General features: G+C 51.4%; 1 protein-coding gene across 1 annotated transcript; it reads left to right on the forward strand.

The window, feature by feature from the left end:
* The first annotated feature begins 1,796 nt into the window (after window positions 1-1,796).
* Window positions 1,797-18,240, forward strand: EIF1AX (eukaryotic translation initiation factor 1A X-linked). The gene is made up of 7 exons (XM_064152033.1): window positions 1,797-1,927; window positions 4,204-4,287; window positions 10,197-10,300; window positions 12,003-12,053; window positions 13,393-13,474; window positions 13,582-13,673; window positions 16,870-18,240. The coding sequence occupies exons 1-7, from the start codon at window positions 1,912-1,914 to the stop codon at window positions 16,873-16,875; spliced, it is 435 nt and encodes a 144-aa protein (XP_064008103.1). The 5' UTR covers window positions 1,797-1,911; the 3' UTR covers window positions 16,876-18,240.
* The last annotated feature ends 5,006 nt before the right edge of the window (window positions 18,241-23,246 follow it).

A 23,246-nucleotide genomic window follows, 5' to 3' on the forward strand; every position in this document is an offset into this window, starting at 1 on the left:
TAGCATCTGATTCTTCTGCCCACAACATCCCAGCTAGGCTCAAACTAGCACCCAGACCCAAACACATGCCACAGCAAGACCAACGTGCAAGAATGTTTTATTTTTATACCTTGTAAGAACTCCTCTTGACTGTAAAGTGCATCTTAGCATCCTAACTTAGAGTGGGGATTACGGTGGTCCCTGCTCTGAACGTGGAAATTAGATGAAGACTGTAGCCAGGTGGGGTTGGGCTCTGCTGCCAGCCAACCAGCAACAGAACAAGGGGACACAGTTTCAAGTTGTGGCGGGGCAGGTCTAGGAAGTTGTTGTCAGAGAGAGTGATTGGCACTGGAATGGGCTGCCCAGGGAGGTGGTGGAGTGGCCGTGGCTGGAGGTGTTGCAGCCAAGCCTGGCTGGGGCACTTAGTGCCATGGTCTGGTTGGTTGGGCAGGGCTGAGGGCTAGGTTGGGCTGCGGGAGCTTGGAGCTCTCTGCCAGCCTGCCTGAGTCTATGATTATTCCATAAGCAACAGGGCCATGTTTCAGCACCTCACAGCTTAGCAGCTTGCGACAGTGACTCCTCTAAGCCTTGAATCCTGGAAGCAAGGGAAGGTCAAAACCGGCGAAGCTCGCATAAAGCTACAGGGACAGCGCTAGAGAATGCACCAGGAGGGCAACTAAAGGCAGCGCTAAGCGGTCACGGAGAGAGGTTCGGTGATAAGCAAAGACAGCATCACGGACAGCAAGGGGGAGGAGAGAGGGCAGCACCAGCGTCCCCTGCCCACAAAGGTTTTACCTTGCGCGTCTGAAAGGATCTGTCGAGTAAACCCGAGCAAGCTCCGCTAGCGGGAGGTGTCCCTGCCCACGGCAGGGCGCTTGGAGCTCGATGGTCTTTAAGGTCCCTCCCAACCCAACCCGTTCTACCAATCTGGCCTGTGAGCCTCGAGAAGCCGCGGAAAGGCGACAGGAGGAGTCGGTATCGACTCCTGATGCTTACCCTGCGCACCGCAGGCGAGGTACCCGCACACCGCACGCCGACCCTCCCGCCTCCAAGCGTTTACCGCCAGCCGCTAAGCGCTTCTCCTCCTCGAGAGATGGGAGGTTTCCCCGAGGCTTCGCGCTCCGCTCTGCCGCGCAAAGCTTCCGCTTCAAATCCACCGCAAGGAGTCCTCGCAGTCCCCAGGAGCAGCCGAGGCCGGGCCTCACGCCGAGCGCGGTGCTGAGAGGGGACTGCAGGCCTCTGGCTGCCGCGGACACCCGCGACCTGACCCCCGCGACGCGATCCCCACGGCGCAACCCCCGCGGCTCCCCCGGGGCAGAGCGAACTGCCCCACGGCGACACCGCCTCCCGGAGCGCCTGATTGGCTGCCGCTGCCCCTCCCGCCGCGGAGCCTCGGCCAATCGCGCGGCGCCCGCTGATCGCAACGCCCAATCCTGCTGCGCCGCCGGCAGTGGGCGGGCTGCCGGGAGGCCGCGCCGGCGGGTGGCGGAGAGCCCGCCCGGGCGCCGGGGGGCGCTGTGGCTCCGATCGGCGCCCCCGGCCGGAACGCGCGAGTCAGCCGCAGCCGCAGCCTCGGCCTCGGCCCCGCCGCCGGTCCCGCCTGCCGCCCTCGGCCCCGCCGCCGGTCCCGCCTGCCGCCCTCGGCCCCGCCGCCGGTCCCGCCTGCCGCCCTCGGTCCCGCCGCCGGTCCCGCCTGCCGCCGCCGATCCTGCCTGCCGTCCTCGGCCCCACCGCCGATCCCGCCTGCCGCCGCCGATCCCGCCTGCCGCCCTCGGTTCCGCCTGCCGCCGCCGATCCCGCCTGCCGCCGCCGGTCCCGCCTGCCGCCCTCGGCCCCGCCGCCGATCCCGCCTGCCGCCGCCTCGCGAGAGCCGCGCGACGCCCCAACCGCCGTCCGCCGTCCGCAGCCTCTCCGCGGCGCAGCGCCGGCGCCATGCCCAAGAATAAAGGTGAGCCGCCCTGCCCTGGGCCCTAGCGCGGCGGCCCGGCCCGGCCCGGCCCGGCCGGACCCTTCGCCGCAGCGATGAGGCTGGGCCCGGGCTCGGGCGCGGCCGCGCTGGGGAGGCCCAGCGGAGGCTCACGTGGGAGCCGCCGCGGCCTGCAGGCCGCAGCGGGGCGGGGAGGAGGCGGAGAAGCCTCCCAGCCGCCCCTCCGTGCCGGCGGCGCCGCCGAGGTGCCCGTGCGGCTCCTGCTCTCCCGGCGGCGGCCTGCCTCGGGCGGGAGTCCTGGCCCGGGCTCGCTCGTACGCGGCCCAGCGGCGAGCCGGAGGCCTGTGAGGCCCGGGCGGCCGTGAGGCGGAGGCCCCGGCGGGGCCAGGCTGTCCGGGGCGGCTCTGCGCCTCACCCTTCCGGGCCGCTCGCCGAGCAAGCGGCCGCCGGCCGTGCGGCTCCTCCGTGCGCTCTGCTGCTTCTCCCCAGCCCCGCTGCTTAAAGGGAAACAAGATGAGGTGGGAAGGAGGGGAAGAGAGCTGAAGCCTTCTAACGGGTGCAGGAGAGGCAGCAGTGGGCTGCTTTTCCGCGGCTTCGCGAAGCCCATCTCATCCTTTTGCCACCTGTGTGCCTTCTAAGCAAGGCATTTTCACTTGGAATCATAGAGTCATAGAACCAAGCAGGCTGGCAGAGAGCTCCAAGCTCCCCCAGCCCAACCTAGCACCCAGCCCTGCCCAACCAACCAGACCATGGCACTAAGTGCCCCAGCCAGGCTTGGCTGCAACACCTCCAGCCACAGCCACTCCACCACCTCCCTGGGCAGCCCATTCCAGTGCCAATCACTCTCTCTGACAACAACTTCCTAACAACATCCAGCCTAGACCTGCCCTGGCACAGCTTCAGCCTCTCTCCCCTTCTTCTGCTGCTGGCTGCCTGGCAGCAGAGCCCAACCCCACCTGGCTACAGCCTCCCTGCAGGCAGCTGCAGGCAGCAATGAGCTCTGCCCTGAGCCTCCTCTGCTGCAGGCTGCACCCCCCCAGCTCCCTCAGCCTCTCCTCACAGGGCTGTGCTCCAGGCCCCTCCTCAGCCTTGCTGCCCTGCTCCAAACACCTTCCAGCACCTCCACATCTCTCTTGAATTGAGGGGTCCAGAACTGCACACAGCACTCCAGGGGTGGCCTGAGCAGTGCTGAGTACAGGGGCAGAAGAACCTCCCTTGTCCTGCCGGCCACACTTGGAGAGGAGGATTTCAGTGCCACAGGAACCCCTCGGGTTATTCTTCTGCCCTATGTGCATCAGATTGTCCCAGCCACTGCCCGTGAGGTGCTTGATATAATTGGGCACAGAGGCTGAAGGTGGTGATCTTGTGGATATGCTCGTTGAAGGCTGCTGTCACTGCCAAGCATCTAAGGCACAAGAGTGGAGGCTTAAATTACTACTTGGTAAAAAATGTGGAGCTAAAAACGTTGTCTAGATCTGGATTGGCTACTCCAGACAGCCTCAGAGGGAACAAGCACAGAAATGCCCAAAGTCTTGACAATTTAGAAGCATAGAATGAGTTAGGTTGGAAGGGACCTTAAGGATCAGCCACTTCCAACCCCCCTGACATGGGCAGGGACACCTCCTGCTAGAACAGGTTGCTCAAGGTCTCATCCAGCCTGGCCTTGAACACCTCCCTGGGAAACCTGTGCCAGAGTCTCACCATCTTCAACCTGTGCCAGTCTCTCACCACCCTCACTGCAGAGAACCCTTTCCTAACATCCAGTTTCAATCTCCCCTCTGCCAGTTCAGACCCATTCCTCCTCCTGTCATTCCAAGACCTTGTCACTAGTCCCTCCCCAGCCCTCTTGTAGCCCCCTTCAAATCCTGCAAGGCCACTCCAAGGTCTCCTCCAAGCCTTCTCTTCTCCAGGCTGCACAGCCCCAACTCTCTCAGTCTGTGCTCAGAGCAGAGCTGCTGCAGCCTTCTCAGCATATTGGTGGCCTCCTCTGCACTGGCTCCAACACTTCCATGTCCTTCTTGTGTTGGGGGCTCCAGAACTGCCCCCAGGACTGCAGATGGGGTCTGAGGAGAGCAGAGCCAAGGGGCAGAATCCCCTCTCTTGCCCTGCTGTCCACACTGCTCTTGCTGTGGCCCACCACAGGGTTGCTCCTGGGCTGCACTCACTCGTGGCCCTCCTTTGGACTCACTCTAACAGTTCCATGTCCTTCTTGTGTTGAGGGCTCCAGAACTGCACCCAGGACTCGACTCTATAGATAGTAACAGTTGCTTTTTTCCCCCTTTCTCCTCTTCCTTTAGGCAAAGGAGGTAAAAACAGACGACGAGGTAAGAATGAGAATGAGTCAGAGAAAAGAGAGCTGGTGTTCAAGGAGGATGGGCAAGGTGAGTTGTTATCTGTGCCATGTGTGCAGTCGGGTGCTGTAAAGCACTGTTGATCCCCAGAGCACCTGGAGGAGAAGTACAGAGCTGCTGTGGAATAAAGAGAGATGTTCTTCCTGGGGATGTGTTTGAGTTCCAAGTGACATACTGAGTGTAGGAGGAGGATGTTAGGAAAGGGGAAGTTTTAAATAGCTTCACCATGTGAGAATGAAGCTTGCTTCTCCTTCTGCTCGTTCTGTGTAACATGCCATGGATGTAAACCTTCCCTGGAGTAGCTGCAAGCAGTAGCTTAGTTCGTGTAGCTGGGGCTTGCCTGTGGTTGCTTTGGTGTCTCACAGTCTTGCTTCTTGTTTTATACCAACTGGAACATTTCTCTGGTCCTTCAGTGATCTCTCTGAAGTCTGCATTTCACTCTGCTTCTTGGGGGTGAATTGCCTCCTGGGTTGGGATCACAGAATGTTAGGGGGTGAAAGGAACCTCAAAAGATCATCCAGTCCAACCTCCTGCCAGAGCAGGAGCACCTAGAGGTGACACAGGAATTATGTCCCAGTATTCAAACATGTGCAGTGGTTGAAGTGCTTCCTTGGGTGGTGTCAAGTAAAATGAGCCCTGGGAGTGTTCAGCTGGAGAGTGGTGACTAAGGTTTGCCTCTGCCCTGTCATTTGGTGGCAGTGAGGTCACCTCCCTTTTGTGGGTCACGCTCTTGGGGTTGCTCACATTTACACCAGTACCTGCCTAGTGAGCAGGGAATTGGCTGGTTTGTTGAGAAGACACAAGAGTACTGATGTCAGTCAAGGCCAAAGGAGAGACCACTGAGCTCAGAACTCATTTCTTAAGTTCTTTCTGATAGTCCTTGACAGTTGTAAGCAAAAAAGAAGTTGTTGGTGTTTTATGCAGTCACAAAATGCAAAATCCTTCTCAACTCCCAAGCAAAAGCTACTTCACAGGATGCTATTTTCAGTTATTGGTGGTCACATGTGATTGTTTGGATCCTGTGATAAGGCAGACACCAGCTTGGCTGGGTGTTAAAACCCAAGCAGTAATGCAGAGCAGTACACAGAGATTTGCTTTGCTTTCATACAGCCTCAGCCATGTAACTCCAGGTAGTCCTCAGTCCTACCTCACACGTGCAGGGACCAGTTCTGGTGCACTGTGGGACTGGTATTTATGCTTCAGTCTCCCTAGGGTCTCAGGGGAGCTTCTAGCAACAGCTCTTTTGATACCTGAAGTTGTTGCTAAGGATTGGGCTTGTTCAGCCTGGAGAAGAGAAGGCTCCAGCAAGACCTGAGAGCAGCCTGCCAGTACCTGAGTGGGCTGCAAGCAGGCTGCAGAGGGACTGTTTGCAGAGGCCTACTAGGACAGGATGAGGGCAGTGGGTCAAAACAAGAGCAGAGCAGAGTGAGATTGGATGTGAGGAACAAGTTCTGCAGCAGGAGGCTGCTGCAACACTGCAACAGGCTGCCCAAGGAGGTGGTTGAGGCCCCATCCCTGGCAATCTTCAGAGTGAGGCTGGGCAGGGCTATGGGCAGCCTGATCTAGTGGTTGATGTCCCTGCTGACTGCAGGGGGGTTGGACTGGATGACCTTTGGAGGTCCTTTCCAACTCAAACCGTTCTGTGATTCTAACCTGTGCTAGGGCAAGACTTGGAATAGCAAAATACAGCCCTGGTTAACAGAGAAGTAGTCTTTCCTGGCAAGTATGGGCAGACAGGGAATGTTGCAATAGTTAGAATCCTAGTAAAAACAATTATGATGATGTTATAATTCTTACAGACTTTATTCTTTTGAGTGAAATGGTGGCACACTGGTGCTGCAGTCTTAACAGAGCATGTGTGAATGATTCTCTGGAGTAATTCAGCAGCAGTGCTGTCTGGAGCATGCCAAGGGAAGGAGCTGAGATAGACTGAGGATGGGTGTTGTGAGGGAAGATGAGATACAAGGTGAGAGACTGAGGATGGGTGTTGTGAGGGAAGATGAGATACAAGGTGAGAGGCTGAGGATGGGTGTTGTGAGGGAAGATGAGATACAAGGTGAGAGACTGAGGATGGGTGTTGTGAGGGAAGATGAGATGCAGGGTGAGAGGCTGAGGATGGGTGTTGTGAGGGAAGATGAGATGCAGGGTGAGAGGCTGAGGATGGGTGTTGTGAGGGAAGATGAGATGCAGGGTGAGAGGCTGAGGATGGGTGTTGTGAGGGAAGATGAGATGCAGGGTGAGAGGCTGAGGATGGGTGTTGTGAGGGAAGATGAGATACAAGGTGAGAGGCTGAGGATGGGTGTTGTGAGGGAAGATGAGATGCAGGGTGAGAGGCTGAGGATGGGTGTTGTGAGGGAAGATGAGATACAAGGTGAGAGACTGAGGATGGGTGTTGTGAGGGAAGATAAGATACAAGGTGAGAGACTGAGGATGGGTGTTGTGAGGGAAGATGAGATACAAGGTGAGAGACTGAGGATGGGTGTTGTGAGGGAAGATAAGATACAAGGTGAGAGACTGAGGATGGGTGTTGTGAGGGAAGATAAGATACAAGGTGAGAGACTGAGGATGGGTGTTGTGAGGGAAGATGAGATACAAGGTGAGAGACTGAGGATGGGTGTTGTGAGGGAAGATGAGATACAAGGTGAGAGACTGAGGATGGGTGTTGTGAGGGAAGATGAGATACAAGGTGAGAGACTGAGGATGGGTGTTGTGAGGGAAGATAAGATACAAGGTGAGAGGCTGAGGATGGGTGTTGTGAGGGAAGATGAGATACAAGGTGAGAGACTGAGGATGGGTGTTGTGAGGGAAGATGAGATGCAGGGTGAGAGGCTGAGGATGGGTGTTGTGAGGGAAGATGAGATGCAGGGTGAGAGGCTGAGGATGGGTGTTGTGAGGGAAGATGAGATGCAGGGTGAGAGGCTGAGGATGGGTGTTGTGAGGGAAGATGAGATACAAGGTGAGAGGCTGAGGATGGGTGTTGTGAGGGAAGATGAGATGCAGGGTGAGAGGCTGAGGATGGGTGTTGTGAGGGAAGATGAGATACAAGGTGAGAGACTGAGGATGGGTGTTGTGAGGGAAGATAAGATACAAGGTGAGAGACTGAGGATGGGTGTTGTGAGGGAAGATGAGATACAAGGTGAGAGACTGAGGATGGGTGTTGTGAGGGAAGATAAGATACAAGGTGAGAGACTGAGGATGGGTGTTGTGAGGGAAGATAAGATACAAGGTGAGAGACTGAGGATGGGTGTTGTGAGGGAAGATGAGATACAAGGTGAGAGACTGAGGATGGGTGTTGTGAGGGAAGATGAGATACAAGGTGAGAGACTGAGGATGGGTGTTGTGAGGGAAGATGAGATACAAGGTGAGAGACTGAGGATGGGTGTTGTGAGGGAAGATAAGATACAAGGTGAGAGGCTGAGGATGGGTGTTGTGAGGGAAGATGAGATACAAGGTGAGAGACTGAGGATGGGTGTTGTGAGGGAAGATGAGATGCAGGGTGAGAGGCTGAGGATGGGTGTTGTGAGGGAAGATGAGATGCAGGGTGAGAGGCTGAGGATGGGTGTTGTGAGGGAAGATGAGATACAAGGTGAGAGGCTGAGGATGGGTGTTGTGAGGGAAGATGAGATACAGGGTGAGAGGCTGAGGATGGGTGTTGTGAGGGAAGATGAGATGCAGGGTGAGAGGCTGAGGATGGGTGTTGTGAGGGAAGATGAGATACAGGGTGAGAGGCTGAGGATGGGTGTTGTGAGGGAAGATGAGATACAGGGTGAGAGGCTGAGGATGGGTGTTGTGAGGGAAGATGAGATACAGGGTGAGAGGCTGAGGATGGGTGTTGTGAGGGAAGATGAGATACAAGGTGAGAGGCTGAGGATGGGTGTTGTGAGGGAAGATGAGATACAAGGTGAGAGACTGAGGATGAGTGTTGTGAGGGAAGATGAGATGCAGGGTGAGAGGCTGAGGATGGGTGTTGTGAGGGAAGATGAGATGCAGGGTGAGAGGCTGAGGATGGGTGTTGTGAGGGAAGATGAGATACAAGGTGAGAGACTGAGGATGGGTGTTGTGAGGGAAGATGAGATACAAGGTGAGAGACTGAGGATGAGTGTTGTGAGGGAAGATGAGATGCAGGGTGAGAGGCTGAGGATGGGTGTTGTGAGGGAAGATGAGATGCAGGGTGAGAGGCTGAGGATGGGTGTTGTGAGGGAAGATGAGATACAGGGTGAGAGGCTGAGGATGGGTGTTGTGAGGGAAGATGAGATACAGGGTGAGAGGCTGAGGATGGGTGTTGTGAGGGAAGATGAGATACAGGGTGAGAGACTGAGGATGGGTGTTGTGAGGGAAGATGAGATACAGGGTGAGAGGCTGAGGATGGGTGTTGTGAGGGAAGATGAGATACAGGGTGAGAGGCTGAGGATGGGTGTTGTGAGGGAAGATGAGATACAGGGTGAGAGGCTGAGGATGGGTGTTGTGAGGGAAGATGAGATACAGGGTGAGAGGCTGAGGATGGGTGTTGTGAGGGAAGATGAGATGCAGGGTGAGAGGCTGAGGATGGGTGTTGTGAGGGAAGATGAGATGCAGGGTGAGAGGCTGAGGATGGGTGTTGTGAGGGAAGATGAGATACAAGGTGAGGCTGAGGATGGGTGTTGTGAGGGAAGATGAGATACAGGGTGAGAGGCTGAGGATGAGTGTTGTGAGGGAAGATAAGATACAAGGTGAGAGGCTGAGGATGGGTGTTGTGAGGGAAGATGAGATGCAGGGTGAGAGGCTGAGGATGGGTGTTGTGAGGGAAGATGAGATACAAGGTGAGAGACTGAGGATGGGTGTTGTGAGGGAAGATGAGATACAAGGTGAGAGACTGAGGATGGGTGTTGTGAGGGAAGATGAGATGCAGGGTGAGAGGCTGAGATGGGTGTTGTGCAGCTGCTCCCCAGCGTTCAGCTGTAGCCTGGCTCTTGCCTTTCACCAGTTTCTGAGAACACCAGAGCATGCCCTTTCAGGAACAGCATTTTCTTTCCACAGAGCCTCTGCAGAAAGGGTCCAGAGTATCAGGCAGTTACCCAGGATTCCTTGACTGAAAGCATGAGATTTTGCCAGCACAGATGCTGGGATGCTGGCATAACACTTCAAACTCTGAGTGTGACTCCACAGAATCATTAAATGGTCTGGCTTGGAAGGGACCTCCAAAGGGCATCCAGTCCGACCCCCTCTGCAGTCAGCAGGGACATCCTCCACTAGAGCAGGTTGCCCAGAGAGGTGTCCAGCCTCACCTTGAATAGCTCCAGGGACAGGACCTCTACCACCTGCCTGGGCAAGCTGTTGTGTTGTTCCAGTATCTGTGTTAAGTGCCTCAGAGGGAACAAAAGCATGGAGAAAACCAAGAGTAAGCAGTGTTTGAACATCTTAATATCAACAATAGCAGGAAAACTGGGATACGTTCAGCAGCCCACGTGGTTGATCAGAGCTCTTCTCAGCTGCTCTTCTGGAGAGGAGAAAGCTCCAAGGAGACCTTATTGTGGCCTTCCAGATCTGAAGGGGGCTACAAGAAAGCTGCTCAGGGGCTTGGGGTGTCAAGTAGTGATAGGACTGGGGGGATTGGATCCAATCTAGAAGAGAGGAGATTTAGACTAGATGTTAGGAAGAAGTCCTTCAGCATGAGGGTGGTGAGACACTGGCACAGGTTGCCCAGGGAGGTAGTGCAAGCCTCATCCCTGGAGGTGTTTAAGGCCAGGCTGGATGAGGCTGTGGGCAGCCTGCTCTAGTGTGAGGTGTCCCTGCCTATGGCAGGGAGTTTGGCACTGGATGATCTATGAGGTTCCCTTCCAACCCTGACAGCTCTGTGATATTGTTTGACAAGATGTTACAGCCCAGTGGCCAAAGCTGCTGGTTGTGTGGTGAAGATGTATTTGTTCAGCAGTTTGACTGCATCTTCCTGTCTCTTGCAGAATATGCCCAGGTGATCAAGATGTTAGGCAATGGAAGACTGGAGGCATTGTGTTTTGATGGTGTGAAGAGGTTATGTCACATTAGAGGGAAACTAAGAAAAAAGGTAATCTGAAGCACCTCTGAGCAGAGAAGAGTGGCACTGTGGTGATGAAAATGTCTGTGTGTAGCTTGTTACAAAAGTTGTTCTCCTGTGCTCACCATTTTGAGCTGCTTTTTCTTTGATGCCAAACTAATTTGTTCTTCTGTTTGTATTGCCAGCACAAAAGAAAAATAGGCAATCTTTTTGCTTTTGAGTGAAGGTTGTAGTTGAAGGTCTACCTTTGGGGGTCTTTGCACTTCAGGAAAGATGTCTCTTGTGAAATACTGATGTTGCTTGTTCTAGAAACTTCAGTTATAGGAGAGATTGAAACTGGGAAATGGAAAATTGGATGACTGTTTGCAGGTTATATCTCAGATTTGATCAGTTCTTAGCAGGAGAACTTTTCTTATGATGCAAACTGACACCCAGCATAGGAATGCAAAAGTATAAGAGGGTTGTCCAAAGCCACCTTTTTTTGTGTGCTGTTCCCTAAAGCCAGGATTTGATGCTCCACTTAGTCTGCTCTAGGGAGGAACTGAACAGTTTCCACCTTGTCACTGTGAGCAGCTGAGCGAAGGGTGCTTTGGGTAGGTTATTTTGTAGCTTCCCACAGGCAGCTCAGATGCCATCAGTTCCCAAAGTCCCTTCCCACAAAGCTGATCTGCAGTAGTTTGTACCTTCAGAGAAGTCAGGAGCACAAGTTTTACATGCTTGACTTCACTGTCTTTGGATGGTGTCCCCTCCTGCCTTAGATGTTACAGCTTTCTGTCCCTTGCTGATGGATGGTGCAGAGGAGGTCCTCTCAGATAGTCTGTTCCAAATAAAGGCAGACTTCTGCTCTGCTCTTCCTGGATTGTTCCACCTTGGATTTATCTCTAGTGCTGTCATGTTTAACCCCCTCCCCCTTCCACTCTAGTTTAAAGCCCTCTCAACAAGCCCAGCCAGCTCATGTGCCAGGGTCCTTCTCCCCCGAGGCATCAGTTGTACCCCATCTGTTGCTTGCCAATGTAAAGTTCCCCAAGAACAAAGAATCCACAGGTTTGTTGGAGGCCTGTCTGTGACTGCAGGTATCCTGCTAGCAGTGTGACCCCTGCTAAGCCTCCTGCAATGCTCTGCCATTAGGAGTTGAAGGTAGTGGAGAATGTGCAGAGATTTATGCTGGGTGCTGCAGCATTAATTTCCTGCTGCACTTAGCAATTCCTTGTGAGTGCAAGCAAGGAAATCCCAACTGAAATACCTTGCATCTCCCAAAGAATCAAGCTGGGTATTTATATTAGCATGTCCTGTTTCACTGACTTCTGCCTTTGGTCTGACTTAGCAGCAGAGGTGCTAGAAACAGCTCCTTCTGTTTTCTTCTGCACTTCACTCTGCTTGGCCAGCAGGTTTTGCCGTCCTGTTTTGGCTCATGTGGAGCTCACTTCACAGCGTGGTGGTTTGATGCATTGTTTCTTCAGAAGTAACAACATTAATAGCCACCTCATTGGCTAGAAGCTCTTCCAAGCAGCTTGATTTGCCTTAATAGTAGCTTTATAACACACCAAGTAACAGATCTGTGAGGAATTGTGACCTTGGTTTTGTTGTGAAAACAATTTCCCAAGTGAAGAAAGCAAAAATGCTGACTCCAGTGAAATGTTTCATGTCTCAGGAATCCTAAACATGTTGTTTGACTCTCGTGTTACACAACACAGCTTTCATACCTGCCTAAGACATCTCTTTTCTCTTCCAGGTTTGGATAAATACATCTGATATTATATTGGTTGGCTTGAGAGACTACCAGGTAAAAATCCAGGGCCATTTGCCAATGAAGAATGCCTGACAAACAGCTTTGTTTAACGTTGAACTGCAGGGGACGTTGTGAGGAAATTCCCACCTAACTTAGCTGTATTTAGTTAAGCTGCATTGTGAATCTCAGTCCCCTTGTAGGGGACAGAAAGACTGTCAGGATGACAGACCCTGGAGCATCTTGTTCTTCTCAGCAAAACTCTGGGACTTGGTGAGCAGCAGGAAGCTGCTCGCTGGCATCTCACCCACCATGAAGGGAGGCTGTAGCCAGGTGGGGTTGGTGTCTTCTCCCAGGCAACCAGCAATAGAACAAGGGGACACAGTCTCAGGTTGTGCTGGGGGAAGTATAGGCTGGATGTTAGGAAGAAGTTCTTCACAGAGAGAGTGATTGGCATTGGAATGGGCTGCCCAGGGAGGTGGTGGAGGCACCGTCCCTGGTGGTGTTCAAGCAAAGCCTGGCTGGGGCACTTAGTGCCATGGTCTGGTTGGTTGGGCAGGGCTGGGTGCTAGGTTGGGCTGGGGGAGCTTGGAGGTCTCTTCCAACCTGCTTGATTCTGTGATTCTGTGTTTTGCCCAGGTGTAGCTGTTTGCTGCTGTGATAGAGGAGAGACTGAGCAAAACACCAACCACTTTACAGTGATAATTAGAGTTTTGCAGCTTTGGTGTTCAGGTTTTTGCCTTAAGAAGCCAATTGATCAGAGATTAGTTTCTACTTCAGTGGAGTAGAACTATTTTACCTTATTTAAAGGGTAGTGGAAAACAGGCTTCAGATTTTCCCATGGTCAGTGCTTTTTCTTGAATGTTCTGTCATCAGTTGTGTGAAGATTCTGCTTCACACGTTGGATTTGTAGAACATTTAAGATGTTGTTATTGACTGTGCATGCTAAACTACTTCAAACTAGGAAGCTTTACCACTCTGTGACTGACCACCCAGCACCCCATGGTGTGTTTTCTGAAGACAGATTCATTCCCAAGGCATGAAAGTGAACTTCTCCGATTAATGAAGGAGAAAATTACCTCTCAGAAGAAATGAGCACTTACTTTTACTTTGCATTTAAAGGATCTGGAAGGGAAGGAGGAACAAGATCCTTTTCTGTAAATACAATCACAGAGTGGGCTGGGTTGGAAGGGACCTCCAAAGATCATCCAGACCAAGCCCCTCTGCAGTCAGCAGGGACATACTCAACTAGATCAGGTTGCCCTGAGCCTCGCTTTGAATACCTCCAGGGATGAGACCCCAGCCACCATAATTTAGATGTTCCTAATTTACCAATAGGGTTAATAAGGTTTTATAGTCATAGGTGACTGATAAATTGCAATCAATTCTTCTTCAGGATAACAAGGCTGATGTTATTCTAAAGTACAATGCAGATGAAGCCAGAAGTCTGAAAGCATATGGGGAGCTTCCAGAACACGGTAAGCATCTTCTCACTTCCATGCAGAAGCTCACATTAGAGAAAGATACTGACTCCAGCTTGACTCTGTGTGAACACACTCCTCAACTCCTCTGAATTCCTCTGCAGCTAAAATCAATGAAACTGACACATTTGGACCTGGAGATGATGATGAAATCCAGTTTGATGATATTGGAGATGACGACGAAGATATTGACGACGTAAGTAGTAAACGTTTGGGTTTGTGTCATGTGCTTGAGAAGCTGTTTCCTGCTGGTGTGGAGCAAGGAAAAGAGTTCCCTGATGTTCAGAACTCCTCAGATTCTTGGGGCCTGCTTCAGAAAGTGGTGTGGGTGTGTGCAGGCTGCTTTCACTTCTCTAGTCATAGAGTCAGTAAGGTTGGAAAGGACCTGTAAGACCCAAGGGAGTTGACTGCATCCAAGGAGGCAGCTGATGATGTCCATATTGAAGGAACTGAATGTAGCCCTCAGTGCCACTCTGAAGTGTAAGCTCCTTACAAGAAGCTTGTGGTGGAAAGCAAAGCAGATGATGAAGCTTTAGCAGACTTGTAAGATTTGCATGCTTCCACTGCACAGTAGGCCAAAAGGAAGGCACAAGGATTGGTGTGTCATCTCCTGTGCCATGCAGGGCAGCTGTGGAGCCAGGATGAGCCACAGACTGCTATTGCAGCCTGCTCTGGACACTCGGTGCTGCAGCAGGTCACAGCTTAGGAGATGGTTTGGCAAGTTGCATGAACACTTTTCTGATTCCTCACTATCTAACAACAGCTACAGAAAGAATTGAGAGGTCTGCAGTTTCCAAACCACAAAGTCTCCATTTTTGTTTACATAAACACCACTAAAGGCTGCATCTTAGTAGTTGCAAAGGTTAACCATAATCCCTTAGTCCTCAGTTTACTGAGTGTCACAGTTAGTTGTGTTACTGCTTATCACCAAACCCTAGGGACTGACCCTCCACACTCTTAAGTGGCAGTAGTAAAACGGTGGTAATTCAGAAGAGGTAGGAAATTGCAGGAGTAGAATCTGCTGTGAAATGGTTTTATTTTTAAGGTGCTGCCCTTTGTTTTCCACTTGAGAGATGAGAGTGTACAGGGTCAGCTGGCTCAGAGGATGAGGAGTAACTTCCTGAGCCAATGAGTTAACTTTAATTGGATAGACTGTTCTAAGGATATTATTGTGGTTTAACTCCTCATCTTTTTACTCCCCTCCCTCTGACAGTCTCTTTAGACTTTGACTTTTTTGAGTTCTCAATATGTGATGGATTGGATCAAATACACAATAGCTTAGAACAAATATTTCAGGTAGACCAAAAACATTGATGATTTTTTTCTTCAGACTTCTGAGAAGACTTTTCAGTGGTTGAGCTTACAGAAGATTTAGATTAGAAACACTTTGTGGTACTTTCATGCTTATAATGCTGAGGCTGTGTTGTAAGGCATCAAAGTGATAAGCAGCTGTTTCCAAAGGCCTGTAGTGACAGGAGGAGGGGCAATGGCTTCAGGCTAGGGAAGAGCAGATTTAGATTGGATGTTAGGAACAAGTTCTGTACCATGAGGGTGGTGGAACAGTGCAGCAGGTTGCCTGGGGTGGTGGTTAGGACTCCATCCCTGGAGATCATAGAATCATAGAATCTCATAATGGTTTAGGTTGGAAAGGACCTCAAGGATCATCCAGTTCCACCCCCCTACCATAGGCAGGGACACCTCCCACTAAAACAGGTCACTCAAGGCCTCATCCAACCTGGCCTTGAACACTTTGAGGGAGGGAGCAGCCACAACCTCCCTGGGCAGCCTGTGCCAGTGTCTCACCACCCTCACTGCAAAGAACCCTTTCCTACCATCTAGTTTGAATCTCCCCTCTGCCAGTTTAAACCCACTACACCTCGTCCTGTCATTACAAGACCTTGTCAGTAGTCCCTCCCCAGCCTTCCTGTAGGCCCCCTTCAGATACTGGAGGGCCACTGTAAGGGCTCCTCAAAACCTTCTCCCAGCTGCAGAGCCCCAACTCTTGTAGCCTGTCCTCATAGCAGAGCTGCTGCAGCCCTCTGAAGATCTTCACGGTCCTCCTCTGGACTGGTTCCAACAGTTCCATGTCCTCCTTGTGTTGAAGATATTCAGGGTGAGGCTGGACAGGGCTCTGGGCAACCTGCTCTAGTGGAGGATGTCCCTGCTGGCTGCAGAAGGGGTTGGACTGGGTGACCTTTGGAGGTCCCTTCCACCTCAGACCATTCTGTGATTCTAATACTGAAAAAATAAACTTTGCATACAAATGGATCTTTGTGTGGGATAATCACAGAGTGGCTCAGGCTGGAAGGCACCTCAGAGCTCATCTCCTCCAACCTCCCCACCATGGGAGGATCTCTCTTCAGTTCCTACACCAGCAGAGCCAATTGACTTCACCAGGGAAGTGGGGTTTAAGGTGCTGTTAGGGATTACTGGGAGAAAGGGACACTTGTCATTGCCATCTCATTTCCTGCTGCTAAAAATACCTGCACCTCTCAGTGAAGTGCTGGTTTTGGCTGAGCTCTGCTTAGATAATACCTAACAATAAATGCATAACATCAGCAGATTCACAGATGGGACTGCAGAGATCATCCAGTTCCAATCCCCCCTGCCATAGGCAGGGACACCTTCCACTAGCCCAGGTTGCTCAAGGCCTCATCTAACCTGGCCTTCAACACCCCCAGCCAGGAGGCAGCCACAGCCTCCCTGGGCAGCCTATTCCAGAGTCTCACCACCCTCCTACTGTTAAGTCCTAAGATCCAATCTAAACCAGCTTTCCCTCAGCTTCCACTCACTCTACTGTTTGCCCTCCTTGTGCAGAGTCCCTCTGCAGCCTTCCTGCAGGAAGTGTCCTGTTGATCTGTAAAAGCAGCTTAAAGACAGCCGAGGCAGGTCTGGGCTGGATGTGAGGAGGAAGTTGTTGTCAGAGAGAGTGACTGGCACTGGAATGGGCTGCCCAGGGAGATGGTGGAGTGGCTGTGGCTGGAGGTGTTGAAGCCAAGCCTGGCTGGGGCACTTAGTGCCATGGTCTGGTTGGTTGGGCAGGGCTGGGTGCTAGGTTGGACTGGGGGAGCTTGGAGCTCTCTTCCAACCTGCTTGATTCTATGGTTGGCCAGGGCTGGGTGCTAGGTTGGACTGGATGAGCTTGGAGCTCTCTTCCAACCTGCTTGATTCTGTGGTTGGCCAGGGCTGGGTGCTAAGTTGGACTGGATGAGCTTGGAGCTCTCTTCCAACCTGCTTGGTTCTATGATTGGCCAGGGCTGGGTGCTAGGTTGGACTGGATGAGCTTGGAGCTCTCTGCCAACCTGCTTGAGTCTATGCTTGCTGAGCAACAGCCTGCAAACTAAACGCACCGTGTGTGTGTGTGTGGTGTTTGTTTTCTGTTTGTTTTTCAGATCTAATTTGGAGCAGAGGTTTACATTCCAACTTTCTTTTCCACCAAGGATTGTTCTCCAGTGATATTTGGGTTATTTTTTGGGGGGTGAAGTCCCTTTCTTTTCAGAAGGCTGAAAATTCTCGATAAAGAGTTGTAGTTTGTGACATGGCAAAGGATTTATTTTCAATGTTTGTTTTAAAGTATTTATATTTCTTTAGAAATGGATAATGCTGGATTATCACAAAGGTTCAATGAATTGCCACCAAGATTATTTTGTCCTCTTCACCAATTAGAGCTTTTCCCCCCCCCCTCCCCCACCTCTGGATGTGAGATACAGTAACACAGGGCTGTAAAAGACTGCGATTTTCCCCCTCCTCTGCTTTCAGCACTGCAATTGCAGTGACAAACTTACCTTTTGAAATAAAAATTGTTTACCCCTGTAATGATCATATCCATTTTGATTCCACACAAAGACCCCACTTCCAGATTTAGGACTCAATCATACTATGCAGTGTCTGTCCTTTATACCCCCTTTGGCCTTGACGTTCACTTGAAACAGATTTTGATAAGAGAAGCAAAAAGAAAAGGCAGGCAGAAATCTGCATTCAAACCCAAGGTGCACGATCAGTCTGCTTTTCACCTCGAGTAGCACGCTGCTATTTTTTATACTGATTTTGATAATTAAACCCATTCATTATGTCAGAGGTGTAAATTTGCCACGGTGGAGGGCTCAGAGAGAAGCTACGGTAAAAAAGGAAGCAGCATCTCAGCCCTGCAGCTGTTACGTGTGGTGAGGCAGGTGTGGGCAAGCTGCAGTTGCAGTAGGTGAACACTGGGTGACCTCCCGCAGCCGCACAGGGATGCTAAACGTCCCCGGTTGGGTTTGTACTGGAAACCATCTCAAACTGGTTCTTCCCCCCCGGCCCCCCTCAAATGGGTACGTTAAAGGTGTGAGCTATTTTTACACTATAGAAAAGGTTATGTTCAGAGTAGAGTTTTTATTTGAATCCTAAATTCCATTGTGAGGTTTCAAGCTTATGTGAACTCTGGAATGACAGCATCAGTGAGAAAAGAAATGTGTGTCCAACATAGGAAAAGAATCTTTCCATCCAGAAGAAGGCACTGGAAAGATTCTTCTCTGCCTCCAGACTTGGAGGAGTCAATTAAGAAGCTCAATAAAGACTTAACATCGTCATGCAATGATTGCTTTGTGGTAGCCTTAGTTTCTTTGTCTTCAATTATGTATTGAACAGCTCTGAAAGCAGGTTAATGGAAAGCTTCCTTTTGTGCCATAAAACTCTGATTCTTGACACATGTATTCCTTATACAGTTTTTGGTATGATGTAAAGTGACTACCCCAAGAGATAAAACCAAAATGGCTTTAAATACAGAGTGGCCTCCTTGCTTTATGTGACTTTAGCACAGTGCTCTTGCAAAGATGTCTTCTCTGTTTCCTTTCATTATAGCATGGATCTGGTATCTTATTCTAGGCATAAAATATCCTCAGTAGTAATTCTGCCAAATGTCTCATGGGTTTTAAATGTGTGCTGTAAAAACTTGCTAAGTACTGGGAAGAGATACTACAAACAACCTTCTCCCTCCACTGATCTTGGAGAGTATGAATTTACTGTCTTTGTATGCCTGTGAGGGTCACCTGTGAAGCTGCCTGAATGTCATGAGTGGCTCCCCAGCTCCTTGGTTTCCTCAACAGCTCTAAACATGGTTAAAAGCTCTCACACCTGTTCCTGAGGTCCATGTGCAGAAGGTGCCTGTCTGCCACTTGTGCTAGCAGCAACATCAATGGTTCCATGGCAGTGAGTGTTTACTGAAGATGCAGAGATGGAATTTGGGGTTGCCAGACCCAGCCTGCTACACCTGGGAGAAATAAAGTGCCCTGGCAGGAGGAAGGAGAAATACAAACGAAGGCAGCACTCCTGTAAGTAACCTCACTTTACCAGTGTTCCCCAGTGTAACAGAGACTGCAGCCAGGGCACAAAGACAAACCCCTTTTTCCTGCCACAATAGGTTCTGGGTTGCCCTGGGTCATCACTGTAGAATAGTTTGTGTTGGAATGGACCACAAAAGTTCATCCAGTTCCAATCCCTTGCCATGGGCAGGAACACCTCCCACTAGACCAGGTTGCTCAAGGCCTCCCCCAGCCTGGCCATGAACACTCTCAAGGAGGAGGCATCCACAGCCTCCCTGGGCAGCCTGTTCACAGTCTTGCCACCCTCCTACTGAACAACTTCTTCCTCAGCTCCACTCTAACCCTGCTCTGCCTCAGCTTCAAACCATTCCCCCTTGTCTCATCTCTAGACACCCTCAGCAGTCCCTCTGCAGCCTTCCTGTAGGATCTCTTCAGCTCTTGGCAGGCAGTTCTAAGGTCTCTCTGGAGTCTTCTCTAGACTGCACACCCCCAGCTCCCTCAGCCTGTCCTCACAGCAGAGCTGCTCCAGCCCTTGGATCGTCTTAGAATCATAGAATCAGCCAGGTTGGAAGAGACCTCCAAGATCATCCAGTCCAGCAGCTCTGTGTCCTCCTCATGCTGGGGACACCAAAACTGGAGGCGAGATTGGAGGTGAAGTCTCAGCAGAGCAGAGTCCAGTGGCACAATCCCCTCTGTTGCCCTGCTGCCCACACTCCTCTGGCTGCAGCCAGCACACAGCTGCCTGCTGGGCTGCAGGAGGGCGCTGCTGGCTCCTGGGGAGCTGCTCAGCAACCAGCACCCCCAAGTCTCTCTCTTCAGGGCTACTCTCATGCAACCCTGCACCCACAGACCAAAGCAGCTGGATAATGCTTTGACAAGCCCAGAGAAAGGCTCATTACCAATTTAGGTTCTTAATGTTTTGGACACAACAAAAGGAGCAACAGAATCTTGCTCCTAAGATTAAGGTTAGTGTGGTAGAGGACTAAGCCAAGTTGGAAAGGTGAATGAGTGCCAGTGCAGGGGAAAGAAAGACGAGCAGAAGGGTGACTTGAATGCCTTTCCTTGGCCTCTTGCTGTAGCTCTCCCTACATAAAGTAGGTTGAAGGAGGTGTTGGCTTAGTTATGCAACTCACCCAGGTGTTTCCCATCTGTTCAACCTGCTCTCTTCAAACAGGCTTGGTGACAATCTTCTACCACCACTCATGACACCAGACAAGTGTACAGATGATTTTAATAATAGGGCTTATTAATAAGGTGTTGTGACAACCTGAGACCTGCTGCAAGATCAGAAGAGTCTTGGTTGGAAAGGGACCTCTGGAGGCTGGGCCAGCTCAGCACTAGGTTATGTCACCCTTGGGTCTTGAGAAGTCCCAGTGACAGATTGCTCCACCTCTCTGGAGAGCCACTTCTGGTGGTGCTTCTTGGTTTTGTTTCTTGATGCCCAATCCAAACCCCAAGCTGTAAACTCTGGTAATTGCTGTTAGAGTTTGGCCCTATCACTTTGGTACTGACCCCTCCAAGAGTCGTTGGCTATTGTATCACTTAGAGTCATAGGATCAGTCAGGGCTGGAAAGGACCACAAGGATCAGGCAGTGCCAACCCCCCTGCCATGCCCAGGGACACCCTACTCTAGAGCAGGCTGCACACAGCCTCAGCCAGCCTGGCCTCAAACACCTCCAGCCATGGGGCCTCAACCACCTCCCTGGGCAACCCATCCCAGCCTCTCACCACTCTCCTGCTCAACAACTTCCTCCTCACATCCAGTCTGAACCTACCCACCTCCAGCTTTGCTCCATTGCCCCTAGTCCTGTCTGAACCTACCCACCTCCAGCTTTGCTCCATTGCCCCTAGTCTTTCTGAGCTCCTTTCTACCGAAGTCCATCTCCTTCAGCCTCTCCTCAGCAGGCTTCTTCCTAGCCCTCCACTGAACTCTCTCCACACCTGCCACATCTCTTGTGACCAGAGAAGTCCAACGCTAAAGCCTATTTCAGGTACCAGGGCTTTCAGCAGGAGCAAGCAGATGATCAGCACATCCTCCCTGGCTGTGCTGGCCCCACTTTGGGTGTAGCTCAGGATTTGGCTGCTTTTAGAAGAGCATGCTGCAAGTTCACACTCAACCCTGTGTGTGCTCTAACCCACAGGACTGTCCTCTAATCAGCCACTTCCCAGTCTGTGCCTGGAGTCATTCCACCTGTCCCAAGTGCAGAACTTCAGGCTTCTTATAAGGATCATGAGGTCTCTGTCCCATCCTCAAGTTTTTCAGGGTCCTAGTTTGAAGCAGCAACTTCTCACTCCTCTCTGCTGAGTGTGAGCTCTGCATTGCAACCAGGATGCAGCCTTGAACAGCCTGGGATAGTGGAAGTTGTCCCCACTCATGGCAGGGAGGTTGGAACTAGATCATCCTTAAGGTTCCTTCCAAACGAAACCTTTCTATGAATGAAGACATTGAGTATGGGTCCCAGCATTGACCCCTGGGTGCTTTGCTGATCACCAGCCAAACACTGAGCTATTTTACAGTCAGTTTTTTAGTTCATCTAAAATCCTGCTCTTTCCAAGGGGAAAAGGCTTCAGGTTGTACCTTCAGACTGAGCTTGAAGGCAGCTCATACTGATCATAGGTTCATAATGATCACATCTTGATTTAGACACAAACTTTGAGCATTCTTTGAGACCCCACCTGGAGTCCTCTGGGCAGTTCTGGAGCCCCCAAAACAAGACGGACATGGAACTGTTGGAGCCAGTCCAGAGCAGGGCCATGAAGATGATCAGAGGGCTGCAGCAGCTCTGCTATGAGGACAGGCTACAAGAGTTGGGGCTCTGCAGCCTGGAGAAGAGAAGGCTTGGAGGAGACCTTGGAGTGGCCTTCCAGTATCTGAAGGGGGTTACAGGAGGGCTGGGGGGGGACTATTTACAAGGTCTTGTAATGACAGGAGGAGGAGGAATGGGTTTGAACTGGCAGAGGGGAGATTGAAACTGGATGTTAGGAAAGGGTTGTTTGCAGTGAGGGTGGTGAGACACTGGCACAGGTTGCCCAGGGAGGTTGTGGAGCACAGAATCACCCAATGTGATCAAAGATCACATCAAACACCTGCAGATCCCTCAACCACTCCTCAGATGATGCCCTCCAAACACCTCTCCAGCCTCACTGCTCTTCTCTGGACACCTTCCAGCCCCTAGTGCCTTTCCTATTCTGTGGTGCCCAGAGCTGGACCCAGAACTGCTCAAGCTGTGGCCTCACCAGGGCTAAGTCCAGAGGCACCATCACTGCCCCACTCCTGCTGGCCACAGTGGGTTTGATCCAGGCCAGGATGCTGTTGGCTTTCTTAGCCACCTGGGCACACTGCTGGCTCATGTTCAGCTTTCCACCAGCACCCCCAGATCCTGTTCCACCAAGCTGCTTTCCAGCCACTCTGCCCCAAGCCTGTAGCATTGCTTGGGGTTGCTGTGACCCAAATGCAGGGCCCAGCACTTGGTCTTGTTAAACCCCAGCCCATGGATTTAACCTGCCCAGGTCTCCCTGTAGAGCCTTCCCCCCCTTGAGCAGATCAACACTGCTGTTCAATTTGATGTCATCTGCAAACCTGCAGTGTGGAGCATGCAAATGGTCTCACTGAGAGCATGAGGCAGAGTCCTCTGTGCACATCCAGTGCTGCTCATAAATTCATGCAGTTTCAAGACCACCTGGCTTCTTGGACCTACCAGTCTGTATGTCCCAGAGGCTTTGCATCTCCATGGTAATCATGGCTTCCCTTCAAGGTGGTTTAATTTCTTATCCACAGCATGTTAGTTTAAGCAAGAAAACCCTCCAAACCCAATTCTCCACTGACTTGCTGCCATTTGATGCAGCATAAGTACCATGCAGTTATAACTGAACTCAATTAGTTTAATGCTACTTGAGGCATTCAGAGCAGAAGTATCATAACCTTGAGAACAGCTCCTTATCAATCTGAGGTAGTTCTGTTCCTGTTCATGGAGCTATCAGATGTGGTTATAAGATAAGCTTGCCCTGTGTGAATAGATGTACTTCTGGGGAAGGAATGCTCCTCTCTTCCCTGCAAACTACCCTGGTGCAGCTCACCAAAAGTACTGCAAACAACTGGAAATCCTTCAGGCAAGTATCAATCACTGCAGCAGGTGAGGAAGAGAACAGGAGCCACATTTCTATGGCTGCAGGGCAGACATTCTTTCCTTCCTAAGCAAGACTTAGCATCTCCTGCCTCTCCCAGCAGATGCTAAGACTGTGTCACATCCTGTTAAAGCATGAAAAACTGACAGAGCTTTTTGCCTTTCCTTTGTCTAACGCTGTGGCAAAGAACCTTTTGCTACAGAAATCCCAGAATCAATCAATCCCAAACTCAGGGAAATCTAACTTGTCCCTATCCACCTGGCCACGGATCTGCAAAGCAATCAACCAGGCAGCTCTTGAGATTCATGGCTCACAAGGGTCTGACTCTGGAGGAGGAAAGCAAG

This window comes from Pogoniulus pusillus, chromosome 12, assembly GCF_015220805.1.
Source record: "Pogoniulus pusillus isolate bPogPus1 chromosome 12, bPogPus1.pri, whole genome shotgun sequence".
Classification (NCBI taxonomy): Eukaryota; Metazoa; Chordata; class Aves; order Piciformes; family Lybiidae; genus Pogoniulus; species Pogoniulus pusillus.

Bases quoted from the DNA above. Each gene is read 5' to 3' on its own strand.
- EIF1AX (XM_064152033.1), top strand. The intron at 10,301-12,002 runs GTAATCTGAAGC...TTTCTCTTCCAG, and splicing joins GAGGGAAACTAAGAAAAAAG to GTTTGGATAAATACATCTGA. The intron at 12,054-13,392 runs GTAAAAATCCAG...ATTCTTCTTCAG, and splicing joins TTGGCTTGAGAGACTACCAG to GATAACAAGGCTGATGTTAT.